Source organism: Somniosus microcephalus, chromosome 27 (genome assembly GCF_052327205.1).
Source record: "Somniosus microcephalus isolate GS21.2 chromosome 27, FLI_Smic_1.0, whole genome shotgun sequence".
NCBI lineage: Eukaryota > Metazoa > Chordata > Chondrichthyes > Squaliformes > Somniosidae > Somniosus > Somniosus microcephalus.
This window is the reverse complement of record NC_141013.1, coordinates 46,064,828-46,086,275: the sequence shown is the minus strand read 5'-3', so window position 1 is coordinate 46,086,275 and position 21,448 is coordinate 46,064,828. Positions and strand designations below refer to the sequence as shown.

General features: G+C 47.0%; 1 protein-coding gene across 1 annotated transcript in view; it reads left to right on the top strand.

Annotated features, from left to right (window-relative positions):
* The window catches only part of cers3a (ceramide synthase 3a), a 159,505-nt gene that overhangs the window by 95,384 nt on the left and 42,673 nt on the right, over positions 1-21,448 (top strand). Inside the window, exons 8-9 of the mRNA XM_085968923.1 lie at positions 130-236; positions 6,916-7,069. Coding sequence (XP_085825049.1) covers positions 130-236; positions 6,916-7,069 — 261 coding nt within the window. The remainder of the gene's footprint in view (positions 1-129; positions 237-6,915; positions 7,070-21,448) is intronic.

Genomic DNA, 21,448 nt, shown 5'->3' with positions numbered 1-21,448 from the left:
TGGCAACGTGATAAATTTCCTTTTATTATTTTGTTGTCATGTGTGCTCAATGAAACATGAAACTCTGGCCATTTGATTTTGTTTTGTTACAAAGAGATTGACATTGAACCCTTCGTCCCTCTGTGACAGTCCGCCAAGATGCTTAATTATGCCGGGTGGAAGTCCGTCTGTAACTCCCTCTTCATCGTGTTCGCTCTGGTTTTTATAATCACCAGACTCATCATCTTCCCTTTCTGGTGAGTAAAGTCGACAAAATACTTGATGCATTGCATCGCCAGTGAGGAATTGGTTTTGAGGAGCTAAAAATTACTGTCTCCTGTTCCTTTGTTCTCTGATGCATTACATCGAGTCGACAGCACAGAAACAGGCCATTCAGCCCAACAGGCCCATACTGGGCCACACGAGCCTCCTCCCGCCCCTCTTCATAAGAACATAAGAAATAGGAGCAGGAGTAGGCCAATCGGCCCCTCGAGCCTGCTCCACCATTTAATAAGATCATGGCTGATCTGATCCTAACCTCAAATCTTCTATCACTCTCCATCCCACCCGAACCCATGTGATTTCCCGGGAGAGGCGAAAAACCAGATAAAAAATCCAATGGTCAACTTGGGAGAAAAAATCTGGGAAATTCCTCTCCGACCCATCTAGGCGATCGAAACTCTTCCAGGAGATCACTCTGTCCCTATATTTTCTACAGTACTTACCTTCTGTAAAGGCGATCTCCACCCCAGCCAGGAACAGGAATAAAACCATCTCCTGAAATCTAACACAGAATTAGAACACAAGAAGTAGGAGCAGAACCAGGCTACACGGCCCCTGGGCCCGCTGCACTACCCACAGGGCCATGACCATTCCGAACCTAGACTCATGTCCAATTTCCTGCCCGCTCCCCGTAACCCTTAATTCCCTTTACTTCTAGGAAACTATCTATTTCTGTTTTAAATTTATTTAATGCTGTAGCTTCCACAGCTTTCTGGGGCAGCAAATTCCACAAACCTACCACCCTCTGAGTGAAGAAGTTTCTCCTCATCTCAGTTTTGAAAGAGCAGCCCCTTATTTTAAGATTATGCCCCCTAGTTCTAGTTTCACCCATCATTGGGAACATCCTCACCGCATCCACCCGATCAAGCCCCTTCACAATCTTATATGTTTCAATAAGATCGCCTCTCATTCTTCTGAACTCCAATGAGTAGAGTCCCAATCTACTCAACCTCTCCTCATATGACCACCCCCTCATCCCCGGGATTAACCGAGTGAACCTTCTTTGTACTGACTCGAGAGCAAGTATGTCTTTTCTTAAGTATGGACACCAAAACTGTATGCAGTATTCCAGGTGCGGTCTCACCAATACCTTGTATAACTACAGCAATACCTCCCTGTTTTTATATTCTATCCCCCTAGCAATCAAAGCCAACATTCCATTGGCCTTCTTGATCACTTGCTGCACCTGCATACTAACTTTTTGAGTTTTGTGCACCAGGACCCCCAGATCCCTTTGTACTTCAGTACTTTCCAGTTTCTTGCCATTAAGATAATAACTTGCTCTATGATTTTTCCTGCCAAAGTGCATAACCTCACACTTTCCGGTATTGTATTCCATCTGACAAATCTCTGCCCACTTACTTAGCCTGTCTATGTCCCCTTGCAGGTTTTTTATGTCCTCCTCACTCACTACTTTCCCTCCCATCTTGGTATCATCTGCAAACTTTGATATGTTACACTCGGTCCCCTCCTCCAAATCGTTAATATAGATTGTAAAGAGTTGGGGACCCAGCACTGACCCCTGCGGAACACCACTAGTTACTGATTGCCAGTCTGAGAATGAACCATTTATCCCAACTCTCTGCTTTCTGTTAGAGAGCCAATTCTCCACCCACGCCAGAATATTACCCCCAATCCCGTGATTTTTTATCTTGAGCAATAATCTTTTGTGTGGCACCTTGTCAAATGCCTTTTGGAAGTCTAAATACACTACGTCCACTGGTTCTCCTTTATCCACCCTGTATGTTACTTCCTCAAAGAACTCAAGCAAATTTGTCAAACATGACTTCTGCTTCATGAAACCATGCTGAGTTTGTCCTATTAAATTATGTTTATCCAAATGTCCCGTTACTGTTCCCTTAATAATGGACTCTAACATTTTACCAACCACAGATGTTAGGCTAACAGGTCTATAGTTTCCAGCCTTCTGCCTACTACCCTTTTTAAATAAGGGTGTTACATTAGCAGTTTTCCAATCTGCCGGGACCTTTGCTGAGTCCAGGGAGTTTTGGAAAATTATTACCAATGCATCCACAATCCCTACCGCCACTTCCCTCAAGACCCTAGGATGTAAGCCATCAGGTCCAGGGGATTTATCCGGCGTAAGTCCCATTATTTTACCAAGTACCACTTCCTTAGTGATTTTAATCGTATTTAGCTCCTCTCCCCCTAGAGCCCCCTGTTTGTCCAGTGTTGGGATATTCTTAGTGCCCTCTACTGTAAAGACTGATACAAAATATTTGTTCAGTGTTTTTGCCATCTCCATGTTTCCCACCATTAATTTCCCAGTCTCATCCTCTAAGGGACCAACATTTACTTTAGCCACCCTTTTTCTTTTTATATAACTATAGAAACTTTTGCTATCCATTTTTATATTTTTTGCTTATTTACTTTCATAATCTATCTTCCCTTTCTTAATCAATCTTTCAGTTATTTTTTGCTGTCTTTTAAAGACTTCCCAATCTTCTATCCTCCCACTAGATTTGGCTACCTTATATGCCCTTGTTTTTAGTCGGATACGATCCTTAATTACTTTACTTAGCCACGGATGGCTATCTTTTCTTTTACACCCTTTTTTCCTCAGTGGAATATATATTTTTTGGAAGTTGTAAAATAACTCCTTAAATGTACACCACTGATCATGTACCGTCTTACCCTTTAATCTATTTTCCCAGTCCACTCGAATCAATTCCGCTCTCATACCTTCATAGTCTCCTTTATTCAAGCTCAGCACGCTTGTTTGAGATCCAACCTTCTCACCCTCTAATTGAATATGGAATTCAACCATGTTATGGTCACTCATTCCAAGGGGATCCTTTACTAGGACATTTTTAATTAATCCTGTCTCATTACACAGGACCAAATCTAAGGTTGCTTGCCCCCTGGTCGGTTCAGTTACATACTGCTCAAGAAACCCATCCCTAATACACTCAATGAACTCATCCTCAAGGCTGCTCTGCCCAATTTGATTTGTCCAGTTAATATGATAGTTAAAATCCCCCATAATTATAGCTGTTCCCTTATTACAAGCCTCAACTATTTCCTGATTAATACTCCGTCCAACAGAGTTGCAACTGTTCAGAGGCTATAGACTACGCCCACTAGTGTTTTTTTCCCCTTATTATTCCTTATCTCTACCCAAACTGTTTCACTATCCTGCTCCTTTGACCCAATATCATTTCTCTGTATTATAGTGATTCCTTCCTTTATTAACATAGCCACCCCACCTTCCCTCCCTTCCTGCCTGTCCTTCCTGATTGTTAAATAACCTGGTATGTTTAATTCCCAGTCATGGTCACCCTGCAGCCAGGTTTCTGTAATGGCCACAAGATCATACCCACATGTAGTTATTTGTGCCGTTAACTCATTCATTTTGTTACGAATGCTACGTGCATTCAGATAAAGAACTTTCAAATATGTTTTGTGACACTTAGTTCCTGTTTTTTCCCCTTTTACTACTTTACCTTTTACTCCATACCTTCTGTCCCTTCCTGACACGTTCTGTTTTTTAATTTCCCCACTGCTACCTAAGTCTATGACCTTCTCCGTTGTCATTTCTGTTATTTGCTCTCTAGAAACCTCCCCCCCACTAATTAGTTTAAAGCCCTCTCTACAGCCCTAGTTATATGATTCGCCAGGACTCTAGTCCCAGCACTGGCCAAGTGAAGTCCGTCCCAACGGAACAGCTTCCTCCTGTCCCAGTACTGGTGCCAGTGTCCCAAGAAGCAAAACCCATTTCTTCCACACCAGTCTTTGAGCCACGCATTTAACTCTTTAATTTTATTTATCCTAGCCAAATTCGCTCGTGGCTCAGGTAATAACCCAGAGATTATTTCCCTTGAGGTTCTGTTTTTTAATTTGACCCTTAGCTGCTCATACTCCTTTAACAGAACCATCTTCCTTGTCCTATCTACGTCATTTGTACCAACATGGACCACGACAACTGGATCCTCCCCCTCCCACTCCTAGTTTCTTTCCAGCCCAGAAGAGATGTCCTTAACCCTGGCACCGGGCAGGCAACACAGCCTTCGGGACTCCCGCTCTTGACTGCAGAGAACCCTATCTATCCCCCTAATGATACTATCCCCTACCACTACAACATTTCTTTTTACTCCCTCCACTTGAATGGCCCCCTGTACCATGGTGCTGTGGCCAGGTTGCTCATCCTCCCTGCAGTCCCCACTCCTGCCCTCACAGGGAGTAAGAACCTCAATCCTGCTTGACAAGAGCAAGGGCTGCGGCGCCTTCAACAATACATCCTGGATCCCTGTACCTTCCTCACTCGTAGTCACACCGTCCTGTCCCTGACCACGGACTACATCTGCAGTAATTAATTTCATAGTTGTGACCACCTCCTGAAACATAAAGTCCAGGAACTTCTCCCCCTCCCTGATGTGTCGCAGTGTCTGAAGCTTGGTCTCAAGCTCTTTAACATGGAGCTTGAGTTCCTCTAGCAGCAAACACTTATCGCAAATGTAATCACCGTGAGCCTCAATGGGGCCCACCATCTCCCACATTTCGCAACAGTGACACATCACCTGTTCACCCATATCTGTGTAATTAATTAAATTTCTTATTATTAGTTATGAAGACCCTCTGCCCTGATATAGATGATAATATTACACCACTATTTAATAGGACTTACCAACTTAAAGGTATAGAAGAGAAGGAAGAGAACCTACCAACCAGCTGATCACCAACCTCCCTCGTGGAAGCTCTCTGGGGGACCTGTCTGGTTGAATTGTCTCACTGCTCCACGTCCGCAGTGTTGGATTAGCCTGAGAGAGGGAAGCAAAACAGAGCAACAAGCACCCCCTCACCTCCCACTTGCCCGAACTCTGCCACTTACTAAACTCTACTTACACTCAATGCGACCGCACTCAGCGCTATCGCACTAAGCCCGCCCCTTTTTATACCCGGATTCTACTTCCGGTTTCAACTCCCCAACAGCTTAATTTACTCTAAAAAATTTAACTTACTTCAAATAATTCACTTTTTTACTCACTAAAATTCAGTAAATGCACTTAAAAGACTTTTTCTGCCACTTACCAAAGTCTGCTTAAACTCAATGCGATTGCATCTCACAGCTCAACACAAATTCACTTCAAATTATAGTCCAGTAAATCAAATAGGCTTGGTATTATAAGAAGAGGGCTTTATACCATATAACACACAGTGTATTATAAGGAGGGGGTCTCTGGGGGTGATTGAGGGGCCAGGGTGAGGGAAACCCAAGGCCTCCTTGTGAGCCCAGGATCGCCCTCCCGGCAGGCCTGGCCTGGGGGAGAAGCCGTCACTGGCCCCTCCCCCGCTCAGGCCTCCGACTACAATAACAGATTGAGTCTCATTGGACCCGATCTGCATATTAAAAACAGGATCCCGCTTCCTTCCTGCTCACCTGCTCCAAAGAGCAGGTTAATATGTTAATTCTGTCGCCTAGGCCCTCAGCTCTGGAATTCCCTCCCTAAACCTCTCCGCCTCGCTACCTCTCTTTCTTCCTTTAAGACGCTCCTTAAAACCTACCTCTTTGACCAAGCTTTTGGTCACCTGCCTTAATTTATCCTTATGTGGATCGGTGTCAAATTTGTTGTCTTAAAATACTCCTGTGCAGCGCCTTGGGATGTTTTAAAAAGAAAGACTTGCATTTATATAGTGCCTTTCACGACCACCAGACGTCTCAAAGCGCTTTAGAGCCAATGAAGTACTTTTGGAGTGTAGTCATTGTTGTAATGTGGGAAATGTAGCAGGCAATTTGCGCACAGCAAGTTCCCACAAACAGCAATGTGATAATGACCAGATAATCTGTTTTATTAGTGATGTTGGTTGAGGGATAAATATTGGCCAGGACACTGGGGAGAATTCCCCTGCTCTTCTTCGAAATAGTGGCCATGGGATCTTTTACGCCCATCGGTGAGAGTAGATGGGGCCTCAGTTTAACGTCTCATCTGAAAGACGGCACCTCCGACAGTGCAGCACTCCCTCAGCACTGCATTGGAGTGTCAGCCTAGCTTTATGTGCTCAAGTCTCTGGAGTGGGGCTGGAACCCACAACCTTCTGACCCAGAGGTGAGGGTGCTGCCCACTGAGCCATGGCTGACACTTACATTTACTACGTTAACGGCACCATATAAATGCAAGTTGTTCCTGTTGTTGTTGTTAATTTGGGACACCGCGGAAAGGAAGCGGGATTGGAGGGCCGGAGGGGGGTAAGTGACTGCTCTCGTTTTAACTGCCCCCGCCCCACCCAGTTTCTGCCAGGCGGTGGGGGGCGGGGGCCATAGAAACCCATACACACGTCTCGAGACAGATGGATAATCAGAGGCGGGGAACGCCGGCTAGGCCGGAGATGTGGAGGCCTCGTTTGAGTAACCTGCTACAGACTCCCGCCGGCCAGGATAATGGCCATTTTCACTGCTGTTTGTGAAGGTGCCCCGTGCTTTATATCTAGGGTAACTTTTCTCTACAAGTTTTTAAAAAAAGACGGGGCCGAAACTATTTGGAATGTGACAGATTACAAGACGTGGTGCCCAGATGTTTCGGGTCAAGCAGTGATTATAATTCTTTGTTTCAATGGCCTCTGAGTGCATCCGCGGACTGATGGGATTTATTGGAAACCTTTAACGTGTAAAGCTCAACCTGTTTTTCCCGTTGACAGGATCATCCACTGTACCTGGGTCTATCCGGTGCATCACTACGCTCCATTCTTTGGATATTATTTCTTCAATGTCATGCTGGTTGTCCTTCAGCTGCTCCATGTTTTCTGGGCGTACCTCATCCTGCGAATGGTCACAAAGTTCCTCTACAGCAAAGTAAGTTGCTTCCTGTCACCTGAGAGCCGTGCGGTGTGACAGGAACTGGAATCGCCTCCATTTCACCTGTTCACACAAACACAGGGACAGGCATCGATGCTGCACAATTATACACATTTGCACACCGAGATTGGGTTTATATGAATGGTATTAAAAAGTCTGTTCAACTCGACCATCTCTAGTTGCACAAGTTCACTCTGGTCCTGAGCAAGAGCTGAGCTGGCAACATTGCTCAGGTTGACCGTCCCCATCACGGGCACTGGGCACTGAGAGAAGGATAGTGAACTGCTGCCCAGTGGGTTTTCAAACTTTAACAGGAAGGAAGACCTCATTATCTCTTTAGCATGTCCCATTTTGCAAATAATTCATTCATTTGTCAAAGCAATCTGTACTTGGTGGAATAACAACAGAAAACGCTGGAAACACTCAGCAGGCCAGGGCAGCATCCGTGGAGAGAGAAACAGAGTTAACGTTTCAGGTCTGGGACCCTTCGTCAGAACTGGAAAAAGCTGGAGATGTAACAGATATTAAACAGGTGCAGAGACGGGGGTGGGTGGCGGGGGGGGGTGGGGGGGGAGGGGAGGAAGGAATTGAAGGAACATCCTGTGCTTTTGTAAGAGGCAGGAAAGATAAAATGTTGCAAATAGGAATGGCATGAAAAATGGGGGCTGGGGTTATAGTTTGAAATTGTTGAACTCAATGTTGAGTCCGGCAGGCTGTAAAGTGCCCAATCGAAAGATGAGGTGCTGTTCCTCGAGCTTACGTTGAGCTTCATTGGAACAATGTAATAGGCCGAGGACAGAGAGATCAGAGTGGGAGTGAAGCGGTGAATTAAAGTGACAGGCGACCGGAAGCTCAGGGTCAAACGTACGGACTGAACGGAGGTGTTCCGCAAAGCGGTCGCCCAATCTGCGTTTGGTCTCCCCAATGTAGAGGAGACCACATCGTGAGCAGCGAATACAGTATTTGGTGGAGTTGGTTAAGGGAGGAATATTAGCCAAGACGGCTTCAAATGGTGCTCTGAAATCTTTTATGTCAATCCGAATAGACAGGGCCCTGGTTTGAAACTTTACCTGAAGGGTAGCACCTCAGACAGTGCAGCACTCCCTCAGTACTGCACTGGAGTGTCAGCCTGGATTTTGTGCTCAAGTTTCTGAGTGCGACTTGAACCCACGACCTTTTAACTCAGAGATGAGATTGCTACCGACACAAGACTCGTGGTCACCTCATAGTGCATCTGGGGAGGGCTAACAAGGCAAGGGAATACACTATAAATGGTAGGACACTGAGAAGTGCAGAAAGTCAGAGGGACCTTGGAGTGCATGTCCACAGATCCCTGAAGATAGCAGGACAGGTAGATCAGGTGGTTATAAAAAATATTGGATACTTTCCTTTATTAGCCGAGGCATAGAATCTTCTTCTTAGGAAGTCCCTCGGAACCGAGGATGACTTGCTTCCACACTAAAAATGAGTTCTCAAGTGACTGATGAGTCCAATGTGGGACCTACAGTCTCTGTCACAGGTGGGGCAGACGGTGGTTGAAGGGGCGGGTGGGTGGGGTGCTTGGGTTGACGTGCGCTCCTTCCGCTGTTTGCGCTTGGCTTCCGCTTTCTCCCGGCGACGAGACTCGAGGTGTTCAGCGCCTTCCCGGATGCTTCTCCTCCACTTTGTGCGGTCTTGGGCCAGGGATTCCCAGGTGTCGGTGGGGATGTTGCACTTTTTCAAGGAGGCTTTGAGGGTGTCCTTGAAGCATTTCCTCTGCCCACCTGGGGCTCTCTTGACGTGTCGGAGCTCCGAGTAGAGCACTTGTTTTGGGACTGCATAGAATATAAGAGCAGGGAGGTTTTGCTTGCACTGTGTAAAACACTAGTTAGGCCACAGCTAGAATACTGCGTGCAGTTCTGGTCACCACATTACAGGAAGGATGTGATTGCACTCGAGAGGGTGCAGAGGAGATTTACAAGGATGTTGCCTGGGCTGGGGAATTTTAGCTATGAGGAAAGATTGGATAGGCTGGGGTTGTTTTCTTTGGAACAGAGGAGGCTGAGGGGAGACCTAATTGAGGTGTATAAAATTATGAGGGACCGAGATAGAGTGGATAGGAAGGACCTAATTCCCTTAGCAGAGGGGTCAACAACCAGGGGGCATAGATTTAAAGTAATTGGTCGGAGGTTTAGAGGGGAGTTGAGGAGAAGTTTTTTGACCCAGAGGGTGGTGGGGGTCTGGAACTCACTGCCTGAAAGGGTGGTAGAGGCAGAAACCCTCATCACATTTAAAAAGTGCTTGGATATGCACTTGAAGTGCCGTAACCTATAGGGCCACGGACCAAGAGCTGGAAAGTGGGATTAGGCTGGATAGCTTTGTCGGCCGGCGCGGACACGATGGGCCGAATGGCTCTGTGCTGTAAATGTCTATGATTCTATGATGTGATAGTGCTCCGGCCACATGCAGAGCGGCACTCCTACTGGGCAGCACTGATGCTGTGTTCAGAAACAGAGCAATTAATTTATTCGCCTACTTCTGTCCTGTGTAAGTGATGTCAGTGAGTTTTATCAGTGTTGGTGCTTCCCCCTAGCGTTGGTGCTTTGTATGAACAGTCTAACTCCTAATTTGACCTGTGGATGTCCTGTAGATGGAGTACATTTGCTGGCTGGCCATAGGATGGTCGGGGGAGCGAGCTCAGATTTAAGCAGCCCTCTGCTTCCTTGTGCTGATTCATCGCACAGCTCCGTAAACAACTCGGCCATGCCTGCTCCGAGGGTGGCCGGCTTCTCCGGCACACATCTGCTGCCACTAGTAGAGGGGGCGCTGGATGTGGTGTTGCTCGGAGCGACAGTACCCTCCTCTGTGCTTACTTCAGTCACACACCTGCTGCTGGGCACTCCCGCAGCATGAGCACTGACCTGCATGAGGGCAGCAATGCAGCCAGTGAATCCCCGCCTGGAGGTTCTCTCAGTGCTACCACCTCTTGTAGACTGGGTCCAAGGGCTGTCCCGCAGCAGTCTGAGCATTCACCAGGGGTAACCTGACTGGCTTTAGGACCTGTGCCGTCCGGGGCCCTGCTGTAGAAGTCCCTGGAATTGCCCCATGCCCCAAGCTAGACTCGGTGTAGACAACTGTTCATCTACGACTCCAGACCTCCTGATAATAGTGATGTGACAAGGAGATGTATAAATACAGAGGTCAGGGAAGCATGAAGCAAAAACAGTGTGGTTATAATGGGAAAAGCAAAACGGCTCAATTGGGGTCGATTTTCCTGGAGTCGTCAGGCGGGGTTTCAGGCGTGTGTGGGGGGGGAAAATCCCGAATTCAGGGGTCCCGACACCATCCCGCCCAAAACCCGCCTCCATGTAAGTTTCAGGGGAGGCGGGTACCCGCCCCGCACTGGGACCCGCCGACCCGAGGCGGGAAGGGATTAGTGCCAATTAACTGCTTGTTAACAGGTAGTTAACAGGCAGTTTTTAGCCTAATCCCTATTTTGAGGGGTGTCGTGTGGGATTCCCGACGGCTCCAAACCACGCCAGGTTAGAGGAGGCGGGCCGTCGGGTTGAAGGACTTGGAGGGGTCGAGATGTCGGTGTTCAGGTGAGTGATGGGTGCATGAGTGCAAAGGTAAGTGTGTTTGGTGTGTCTAAAGTGTGTAAAGAAGTTTAAATTACCTGTACTTACCTTAACAGCCTGTCTTCCTCTAGGTTTCGGGAGTCCATCACTCAGCCGGCACTGAAAGCAAAATGGCTGTGAGCTGTCAAAAGTGACAGCCTTCAGCTTTCATTGCCGGTGAGACTTCTAACTGAGTCTGTGGAGAAGGACTCAGGTTAGAAGTAAGACTGTCAGGGGGAGAAATTGGGTGAGTAGCGCCACCTGTTAGCGTCTAAAGAGGCAGTCAGTGGCTGTAGCGCCACTGGCTGCGTCTCCCACGATATTCAGTAGGGGCGCTAATGGTGGCATTAGGCATTTGCGCTGCGCCGCCACCGATGACGTCATCGGTGTGCGCAGCGCCCCATTCATGCCCCGTTCGCGATATTTGGTAGCGAACGCTGCAGTTGCGCCGTTCGCTACCCGCGCCCGGTTCACGGGGCCTTACTGTGCCGGCAGCGGCGCAAGTTAAGGTGGAGGTGCGGGGCGGCCGCTTTTTTGGCGGCCACCTGCCAGCACCTCCGTCCCCGGCCTCCTAACCACCCCCCCCGCGACATTGCCGGCTGTTTCCCGAGAGCCCGGCACTTCTCCTTGGTGCCGGGCTCATTTGCCGGCACTCGCGAGCGCGGATCGCGCTGTTGCAGGCACCTCCCCCTTAACAGTGGGAGGAAGGCCTGCAGTACCGCAGCGTGCCGTGCCGCAGCATGTGGCGCTGCGGCACGTTGCACTGCAATAATCAGTTTCAGCGCCCTAAGAGGGACGCGGAGCGCCTCGAGCCTCGCCCCGTCTCCCTCGAGGGGCACTGAAACTGAATTTCTGGCGATTGGTATCACTCCGATTGCTGCGCTAAATCCTGCGCTCAGGCGACTTTTGCGCCACTTTGGCGCCCCAACCCAATTTCTAGGCCTCAGTGTTTGACAGCTTCAAACAGCTTCAAGACCTCTTGACAGATGAAATTTCAGTCTGTGACGTCACCTGTTGCCGGGTGGCCCTTAATTGGCCTGCTGAGCCCGCTGGGCGGGCTTAACAAGGTCAATCAAAGGAAAATCGCGTGGATTGGCTGAACGTCGATGTAGGCGGGACTAAAACCCGAACGTTGTAGTCCCGCCTCCTTCCCGACAGCTTAATGAAAATCGACCCCAATGGGTTTCTAGAATGTATTCTAGAACAATATGCTTTAGAACCGACAAGGGAAGAGGCCATGCTAGATTTAGCAATGAGTAACGGGCCAGAATTAGTTAATAATCTGACAGTATGGGAGGGAGCATCTTGTGAATAGTGACCATAATATGATTGAATTTGATTTGAGGTTTGAAAGGGAGAAGGGAGATTCACAAGCCAAAGTTTTAAATTTAAATGAGGGATGAGAAATGATTTGACCACATTAAACGGGGCTGAGCGTAAACCAACAGATAAACAGTCGAAGGAGTATTTGCTACGATATAAAACCAGTGCATACCCCTAACAGGCAAAGGCTCCACTTGTGTAGTTAAGCAACCATGGGCAACAAACGAGGTAAGTGACAGTATCAAGCTAAAAGAAAAGGCTTGCACAAATGCAAGGAAATGTGGAAATCTAGCAGACTGAGAGAGCTATAAAAAGCAACAAAGGGATACAAAGGAAGTAATGAGGTGAAAAAGGGAATATTTAAAAGAAAAACAGGAAGGGATGTCAAAGCTAACAAAAAGTTTTTTATAAATATATTAAGAGAGAGTGGTAAAGGGGAATGTGGGCCCATTAAAGAAAGATGGAGGTGATAAGATAATGGCCCAGAAATTCGGGTCGGAGGCTTCCCGCAGGTGCAAGCCTCTGACCTGCACTTACCTAGCACGCCGGCCGTTGAGCTGTGGGCCCGTGTAGGATTCCGATCCTGGGCCTCCTCCAACTGCCGGCACGCAGTGCTTGCGTATCCCAGGGGCGCAGTTCGTTCGAAGCGTCCCCTGGGATCACGTGGGCCATGGAGAGCCAATGGTAGCAGGGAATCTGTATTCATAGATTTGACAGGAAGAGCTGTCAAATCTATGAATACAATTCAGCCCCAAAAGTCACTAAAACTTCAAATAAATTTTTTAAAAATCACATTTTTAAAATAACTATAAATTACATAAAATAACTTTTAAACAGTAATTTTAATTTTTGTAAAAATTAATTACAGTTTCTAATGGGGCTAAAAATAAACTTACATTTTTTAAAGTATTTAAAAATAATAAACCTGTGGAAAAAATGTTTTAATTTAACTTAATTCACCACTTACCTTGTTAAAAGCAGGCCTTGTGACTGCTTTCTACAAGCGTAGCTCCTGGAGACTTACCCTCCCGGAGAAACCTGCAAAAAAAATGGAAGTTCCAGGCGTACGCGCTGCCTCTCCGGCGCACACATTCGACCTGTGAACCCCTTCCTTTAAGGGAATGGACGTTCCGGTTTCCCGCGCATGCACAGTGCATGCACAAAACCGGCACTTTTGTTGGGCCTACGCGTGAGTACCCAGCGCATACTCACCCGTGGGGACCCGAAGTTCTGGCCCATTAATGGATAATAAGGAAATGGCAGACTTGTTAATGAACACTTTGTACCCGTTTTCACAATAAAGCAAGTGGACAAAATACCGGTGGTGCAAAAGAAACTAAAATAAGTCAAGGGAAGGAATTTATTGAATTTATTGCATTTAATAAAAGCAAAAAAATGGTAATGGAGAAAATAATGGGACTTAAGGTAGACAAGTCTCCAAGACCTGATGGTTTCCACCCTAGGGAATTAAAAGAAACAGGTGGAGAAATTGCAGATGTGTTAGTCATCATTTCCAAAGCTCTCTAGATTTGGGAATTGTGCCTTTGGATGGGAAAATTGCAAATGTCAGTCCATTGTCTAAGAATGGAGGGAGAGAGAGAAACCATGTAACTACAGACCTGTCAGTTTAACATCAGTTGTGGGGAAGTTACTAGAATCTATCATCAGAGACAGAGTGACTGAGCACTTGAACAAGCATGAGCTAGTCAAACGGAGTCAGCATAGATTGTGAAGGGTGATGAATGTAGCTGAAGTTTTTGAGCAGGTCACTGGCATGGTAGATAGGGGAGTGTCTATGGATGTTGTCTATATGGACTTTCAGAAGGCATTTGATAAGGTTCCATACGAGAGATTATTGGCAAAAATGAGAGTACATGGAATTAGAGGCAACCTTGTGACATGGGTTGGAAATTGATTGGGTGATAGGAGACAGAGTGGGGATAAAGGGAACATTCTCAGATTGACGAGATGTGACAAGTGATGTCACTCAGGGATCTGTACTGGGGCCTCAGCTTCTCACCATGTATATCAGTGACTTGTGTGAAGGAATAGAGAGTTGTATATCCAAGTTTGCAGATAACACTCTGTTAGCAGGCACAGTAAGTTGTGTATATGGGAGCAGGAAGTTGTGCATGACCAGTAACACTGAGGTACTCCTCAATATCCTGTATTATATAATAATACACCGCATGTTACAGGGTGTATCACCCTGTATTACATGATAATGCCATGTGTGTTATAGGGTTAAGATCCCTGTTATAAAATGTTTATGCCCTGACTAAACACGGGAGCTCCACTAGCATCTAATATGGTTGTGTTGCATGTTGTAAACAGCATCTGCTCTGACTCACCATGGGCAATGTCACGGGACATCTGCTAGTGTGTAATCTAACACATGGTGTACTAGCTGGTATAAAGCTGCTCTTGGTAAAGTGGCCCTGGCTCACCATGGTCTGCTCGTGAGCATTCAGCAGACAATCAAAGTCAACTTTCAGGTCTCTTTGAATTCTGCACCTGCAACAACTTGAGAAATGATTCGAGCTGCAGCAGAATTTAATGTTTCACTTTCTCCACATTTTCTTTTTGAACGTTGAAACAGATGTAATTAAATCTCCAATGTGTTCAGATCTTGGGATTCCACAAACCATGGTTATTGAATGGCTCCACCTTCTCCAGTGAGGGTTAGCCAGATTCAAAGAAAGAAAGAAGGAAAGACTTTTGACGTGTAGTCACTGTTGTAATGTAGAAAAACCGACAAACATAACTAGGAACCTTTTGATGTGACTGTGGTTGACGAGAGCTGGAAGGAGTTGGACAGTGCAGTGGTTGGAACTGTTCCTCTACATTTTATTTCAATTCCATTCTCCACTCCATGCTCTTGTCAGAGAGAATAGCTTAGTAATACCTAATACCATTCCCCTGAGAAACATAGAAACATAGAAGATAGGAGCAGGAGTAGGCCATTCGGCCCCTCGAGCCTGCTCCGCTATTCAATGCGATCATGGCTGATCATCCAAGTTCAGTACTCGGTCCCTGCTTTCTCAGCATACCCCTTGATCCCTTTAGCCTTAAGAAATATATCCAACTCCTTCTTGAATATATTTGATGTATTGGCCTCTACTGCCTTCTGTGGTAGAGAATTCCACAGGTTCACCACTCTCTGGGTGAAGAAATTCCTCCTCATTTCTGTCCTAAAAGGCCTACCCCTTATCCTTACACTGTGACCCCTGGTTCTGGACTCCCCGACCATCGGGAACATCCTCCCTGCATCTAGTCTGTCCATTCCTGCCAGAATTTTATAAGTTTCAATGAGATCCCCTCTCATTCTTCTAAACTCCAGAGAGTACAAGCCCAATCGTCCCAATCTCTCCTCATACGTCATTCCTGCCATCCCAGGTATCAGCCTGGTGAATCTTCGCTGAACTCCTTCCATGGCAAGAATATCCTTCCTCAGATAAGGCGACCAAAACTGCACACAATACTCCAGATGCGGTCTCACCAAGGCCCTGTACAACTGCAGCAAGACATCCTTGTTCCTGTACTCAAACCCTCTCGCTATGAAGGCCAACATACCATTTGCCTTCTTAACCACCTGCTGCACCTGCAGGCTTACCTTCAGCGACTAGTGCACAAGGACACCCAGGTCTCGTTGCACTTCCCCTTCTCCCAATCTATTGCCATTCAGATAATAATCTGCCTTCCTGTTTTTGACACCAAAGTGGATAACCTCACATTTATCCACGTTATATTGCTTCTGCCCAATCACCCAACCTGTCCAAATCATCCTGTAGTTTCTCGGCATCCTCCTCACAGCACACACGCCCACCCAGCTTTGTGTCGTCTGCAAATTTGGAGATATTACATCTAGTTCCCTTGTCTAGATCATTAATATATATTGTGAATAGCTGGGGTCCAAGGACCGATCCCTGCGGTACCCCACTAGTCACTGCCTGCCACTCGGAAAAAGAGCCGTTTATTCCAACTCTTTGCTTTCTATCTGCCAACCAGTTCTCTATCCAAGTCAATACCTTGCCCCCAATCCCATGTGCCTTAACTTTACATGCTAATCTCTTATGTGGGACCTTATCGAAAGCCTTCTGAAAGTCCAAATACACCACATCCACTGGTTCTCCCTTATCTATTTTACTAGTTACATCCTCAAAAAATTCCAGTAGATTAGTCAAGCACGGTTTACCTTTTGTAAATCCATGTTGACTTTGTCCGATCCTGTCACTGTTTTCCAAGTGCTCTGCTATTACATCTTTTATAATGGACTCTAGCATTTTCCCCATTACCGATGTCAGGTTTACCGGTCTGTAATTCCCCATTTTCTCTCTACCACCTTTTTTGAATAGTGGGGTAACATTAGCTACCCTCCAATCCATGAGTACTGTTCCAGATCCCATTCTATTGAGATGTGTTTTATGTAAAATCCAGTCATTATTATACAAGCCTATAATAATAAATTACAATTCTGCATAGGCTGTGCTTTCTCTGATAGTAATAGGTTGAGTTGTTGCAGTGGTTTAGATGGGTGTTGTCTCTTCCAGCTGTGTGAGTCCCTCTCATCACTTTTAGCGAACCTTTAATAACAATGGTTAGATTTGTATTCTACTCCAAAGTGGTTCCATTCGAGTACGGGTCCATTATTAACGGCACATTGAGTTCTGTAAAAACCCATCTTTGTAAATCCCTCAAACGGTCTCACACACATCACTGCCCAGGAAACTGAGAAAAGGCAACTGGAAGGTTTGATCGCTGTGATTAATATTCGGCTAAATTCACCGATCCACACTCACAGGGGACCGTACTTGAACATAGCGTGGGTAAGGGAATTGGCACTACATTGCTGTATCCCTATCTCTTACCCATGCCCCTTCGCATTTAACTCCCTGCTTGGAGCACAGGATTGGTGAATTCGCCCTAGACAAGGCTTTCTAACTATGGGAATAGCGGGCCTCCACTCACCAAAGCCAACGAATAATGTAGCTCTCAGCTTGACTTCGTATATCTCAATGACCTGCTGGTCCAGGATATCTGACAGACAGAAAAACAGATGTATCGGCTCAGTGACTGACGGTGTAAATAAAGAGGAGGGAAATGGAAAGGCCTTCATTACAGGAAAAGACTGTGGCAGAGGCTCCTGTTCCTGAGCTTGGCATATTGATGAGGAGAAGGCCACCCCTATAAGGGAGCTCCCCTGATTTTCCTGTATTCACTGTGCCCAAGTGATCCAATTAGGGTACGGTAGTGTAGTGGACTAGTAATACACAGAATGTAGGTTCAAATCACACCATGGCGGATTAAGTATTTGAATTCAGTTTTTAACAATCTAGAAATGAAAAGCTGGTGCAGGAAACTTTCGATTAACCGGCCACTAAATAACCGGAACGCTCTATCCACCAGCAAAATTCAGGAGTCGGTTCAGATAACTTTTTTTACTTTTAGTTACTTTTTTACTCATTTGTGGCTGTGCAAGCGTGTAGCTGAAGCTGTTGCTAAGCTACAGAGATGCTTGCAAGTTGTGCCGATTGTTTTGATGCTGTTAGGGTTTGTTGCTTTAGACGGAGCTCTGAGCTCCGTATCTTTTAACTATAGCGTTCGGTTATCCGGCATTGTTGATGGACCGGCACCAGGTTGGTCCTGTCCGTGCCGGATACCAGAAAGTTTCCTGTACAAGGAAAAGTGACCATGATGATGTCAGATTTTCGTAAAAACCCAACTGGTTCACTAATGTCCTTTAGGGAAGGAAATCTGTTGTCCTTACCTGGTCTGGCCGATATGTGATTCCAGTCCCACACCAATGTGGTTGACTCTTAACTACTGAACTCTGAAGTGTCCCAGCAAGCCACTCAGTTGTATCAAACCTCAGGGCAACAGGGCAATAAATGCCGGCCTTGCCAGCGACACCCATACTCCAAGAATTAATTTTTTTAAATGTGTAAATCTTCCCCTTTTTTTATTTCAGATTCTAAGCATGAATCATACAGGCTGAAAGATCAATAGAACATCACAAACTGATAGCTGTTATCCTTAAATCTAGTAAAAGCTGGGAGAATGTTAATTATCTCTCAATGTTTAACACCAGGTAACTCAAGCCTTTAAATCTGGGTTGTTTTATCTCCTGCTGTCGTCCTTGTGAAGATGCGGATTCTACCTGGGCTACAGTTCCATGGACATGGGCTGGCATCCGTTTCCTCACCCAGTTCGTTATTCTTTAACAAAAGCAAAATGCTGGAAATCTGATGTACAAACAGAAAATGCTGAAAATACTTAGCAAGTCAGGCAGCATCTGTGGAGAGAGAAACCGTGTTAACGGTTCCGTCAATGACCTTTCGTCAGAACTGGAAGATATTCGAGATTAACAGCTTTTTAAGAAAGAAAGAAGCATTTATGTAGCACCTTTCACGTCTTCAGGACACCCCAAAGCGCTTTACAGCCAAGAAGTACTTTTGAAGTGGCAGGAGGGTCGGTAACCTATGGCAAAAGAACCAGAGGGGAGATAAGGAAACATTTTTTTTATGCAGTTGTTCTGATCTGGAATGCGCTGCCTGAAAGGGCGGTAGAAGCAGATTCAGTAGTAACTTTCAAAAGAGAATTGGATAAATACTTGATTCTATGATTCTCTGGGGGCTATTTTCCCCACTGTAGTGCTGGTAGTTTAGGCGCTAAAGAGTCTCCAAGGTGGCTAAGATGGGGTCTTGAGCTGCAACACCTGGTTAGCCTGCCTTTAGTGCAAGATGCCACCTCGGTAAAGGAGTTTAAGTGCACTCTAGGAACGGCTGCCCCGAGGATGATTAAGCCTCCAATTACCAATTAAATTGGCTCCTAACACTCAGTAAAGAGGCTGTGCCATTTTGCTGGCTAGCGCTGCAATTAACGACCTTTCCTAACAGCGACAAGCTGAACAGGAGTAAAGGAGTTGTTGGTGAGGATTGCGAGCGCTACTTAAAGACATACATAGATACATAGATACACAGAAGATAGGAGCAGGAGTAGGCCATTCGGCCCCTTGAGCCTGCTCTGCCATTTAATGAGATCATGGCTGATCATCCAAATTCAGTACCCTGTCCCTGCCTTCTCCCCATATCCCTTGATCCCTTCAGCTGGGACTCTGTGTCAAGATTTCACCAACACTATCAAAATGTATTCACCTAGAGAGAGTGAGTGCTGTGCTACCGTATCTTATTGGAGACCTTATAGGAGTCACCAAGAGAAAGGGAATGCTTGGTCATGGGAAGCTTACTAGTGGTCCCCCTTGGTCTAGAGGAAGAATGGGAGGAGGAGATGAGGCCAGGTAGAGCAGCACCAGCTGCTGGAGGAGAGAGGGAGAGGAGGAACAGGAGGGCGAGGAGGACTTCAGATTTGTGGTGACTTGCTGCATGCTCCACACTGTGGCGATCATAAGAGACCCGCCATTACCACCAGCAACTGTACCAGATGGTCACGCTCAGGAGCCACAAGAGGAGGAGGAGGAAGATGAGGGGGACCAGGGGAAGGTTCGAGGTAGATGGCCCACACCTGGGAGGGATGGTCGCCGCCATCTAATTGAAGCCCGCTTTTGAGAGACGTCCTCCACCATCAGACTACAGAGCAATGTTGCCACGTGCCTTACTTTCCACGACTGAGGAACCATCAAGAAGTCCACCACCTGCACTCAATCCTTTCAACCCCTTCCCTGTGGAGAACAATAAAAAGACCGCCAATTCCCCCACTGCCCAATTACCATCATCACTCCTTATCCAGAGCAAAAACAATGCACACATGACACAACCGACAGCACTTATAAATATTAAACTATTCACCCTGGTGTTGACCCTCAGTGGCTATCTATCAGAGTCTTGGTGACTCTGGTGCTTCTACGAAGTGCAACCCCAGTGGCAGCAGCACGCGAGGTGCATGGCCGCTGAGACTCTGATGAGGGAAGTCCAGGGGGGAAAAGTTCAGTTGGTAGCACCACCCGTTAGCGCCTTAAGAGGGCGCTAAGTGGGGCGCAAAGCAACTAGCGCCCGGGCGCGGCGATATCTGTGCCTCTCGCGAAATTGACCAGACATTTTGTGGTGATGCTAAACAATACCGCCCAATCTCCTGCGCACGCAGACCTTGACGTCATTCGAGAGTGCAATGCCCTTGGGACGCCCCGGACCGGAAATTCAGTGGCGCCCCCCTCCTTTCCGCCTGGCGCTACCAACGCCAGGTTGGCTGGAACGCTTCCCAGTCGCTGTGGGGCTGGGGGGGGCGCTATTTAAAGGGGGCCTCTTCCTGGCTTTTGTATGGTAGCCATTTTTGCACCACTCGTTCTGAGAGAGAGAGAGAGATTTGGAGAGAGACAAAAAGAGAGAAAGAGAGACTTCTGCATTGAGTCAATGCTGTCTGAGGTAGTTTTGGCTTCTGACCATAGCTTTGCAGGTACTTTGCTTTTTGACCTTCATAACTTTGATTGCCCAGATACTATGGGGGCTGCAATGGATGGGAACGTCGTCCTTCTCCATCACATTCGGAGGGCACAGAGACGCAGAGAGAGAGTGGCAATCATGGCCAGACGGAGGAGGGCCAAATGGCCTCGGTACAGGAGACCTTACCCTCCCAGGGTTTTTCGCCAACAGTTCTCCTACATTAATATGTCTGAGGAGCAGTGTTTGCGAAGGCTGCGATTCAGCAAAGAGGTGGTCACTGAGCTCTGCCACCTGCTTCAGCCAGATCTGCAGCCTCAACTGAGGAGCAGGACGTCTCTGTTGGTGGCAGTGAAGATAACAGTGGCTCTCAACTTTTATGCCACCAGCTCATTTCAATCAGCTACTGGGGACATCGCCAATATCTCCCAGTTCGCGGTGCATTGCTGCATCCTTCAGGTAACAAATGCCCTCATTAAAAGGAGATGAGAGTACATCTCCTTCCCCATGACCCCAGACAAGCAGCAAGAACGCGCAATGGGCTTTGCTAGGATAGCGGGCTTCCCCATGGTGCAAGGCACCATTGACTGCACGCATGTGGCTTTGCGGGCACCGCAAGAGAATGCCGAGGATTTCCGCAACCGAAAGGGCTTCCATTCCTTAAACATTCAGTTGGTCTGTGACCACAGACAGCTGATACTCGCTGTCAATGCCCATTTTCCAGGCAGCAGCCACGATGCCTCCATCCTGCGCCAGACTTCTGTGGCAGATCTTTTCCAGGCACCGCATCACCCAGGAGGTTGGCTTCTCAGGGACAAGGAACATCCTCTGTGCACCTGGCTGATGACACCGCTCCGTACGCCCAGCACCTCTGCTGAGCTGCAATACAATGAGAGCCATCAAGCTACCAGGAACATCGTTGAGCACACAATCGGCGTGCTCAAGCAACAGTTCCGTGTCTGGACCATTCTGGAGGAGCCCTGCAGTACTCGCCTGAGCGAGTCTCCCACTTCGTTGTTGTGTGCTGCATGCTGCATAACCTTGCAATCCTCAGGACCCAGCCA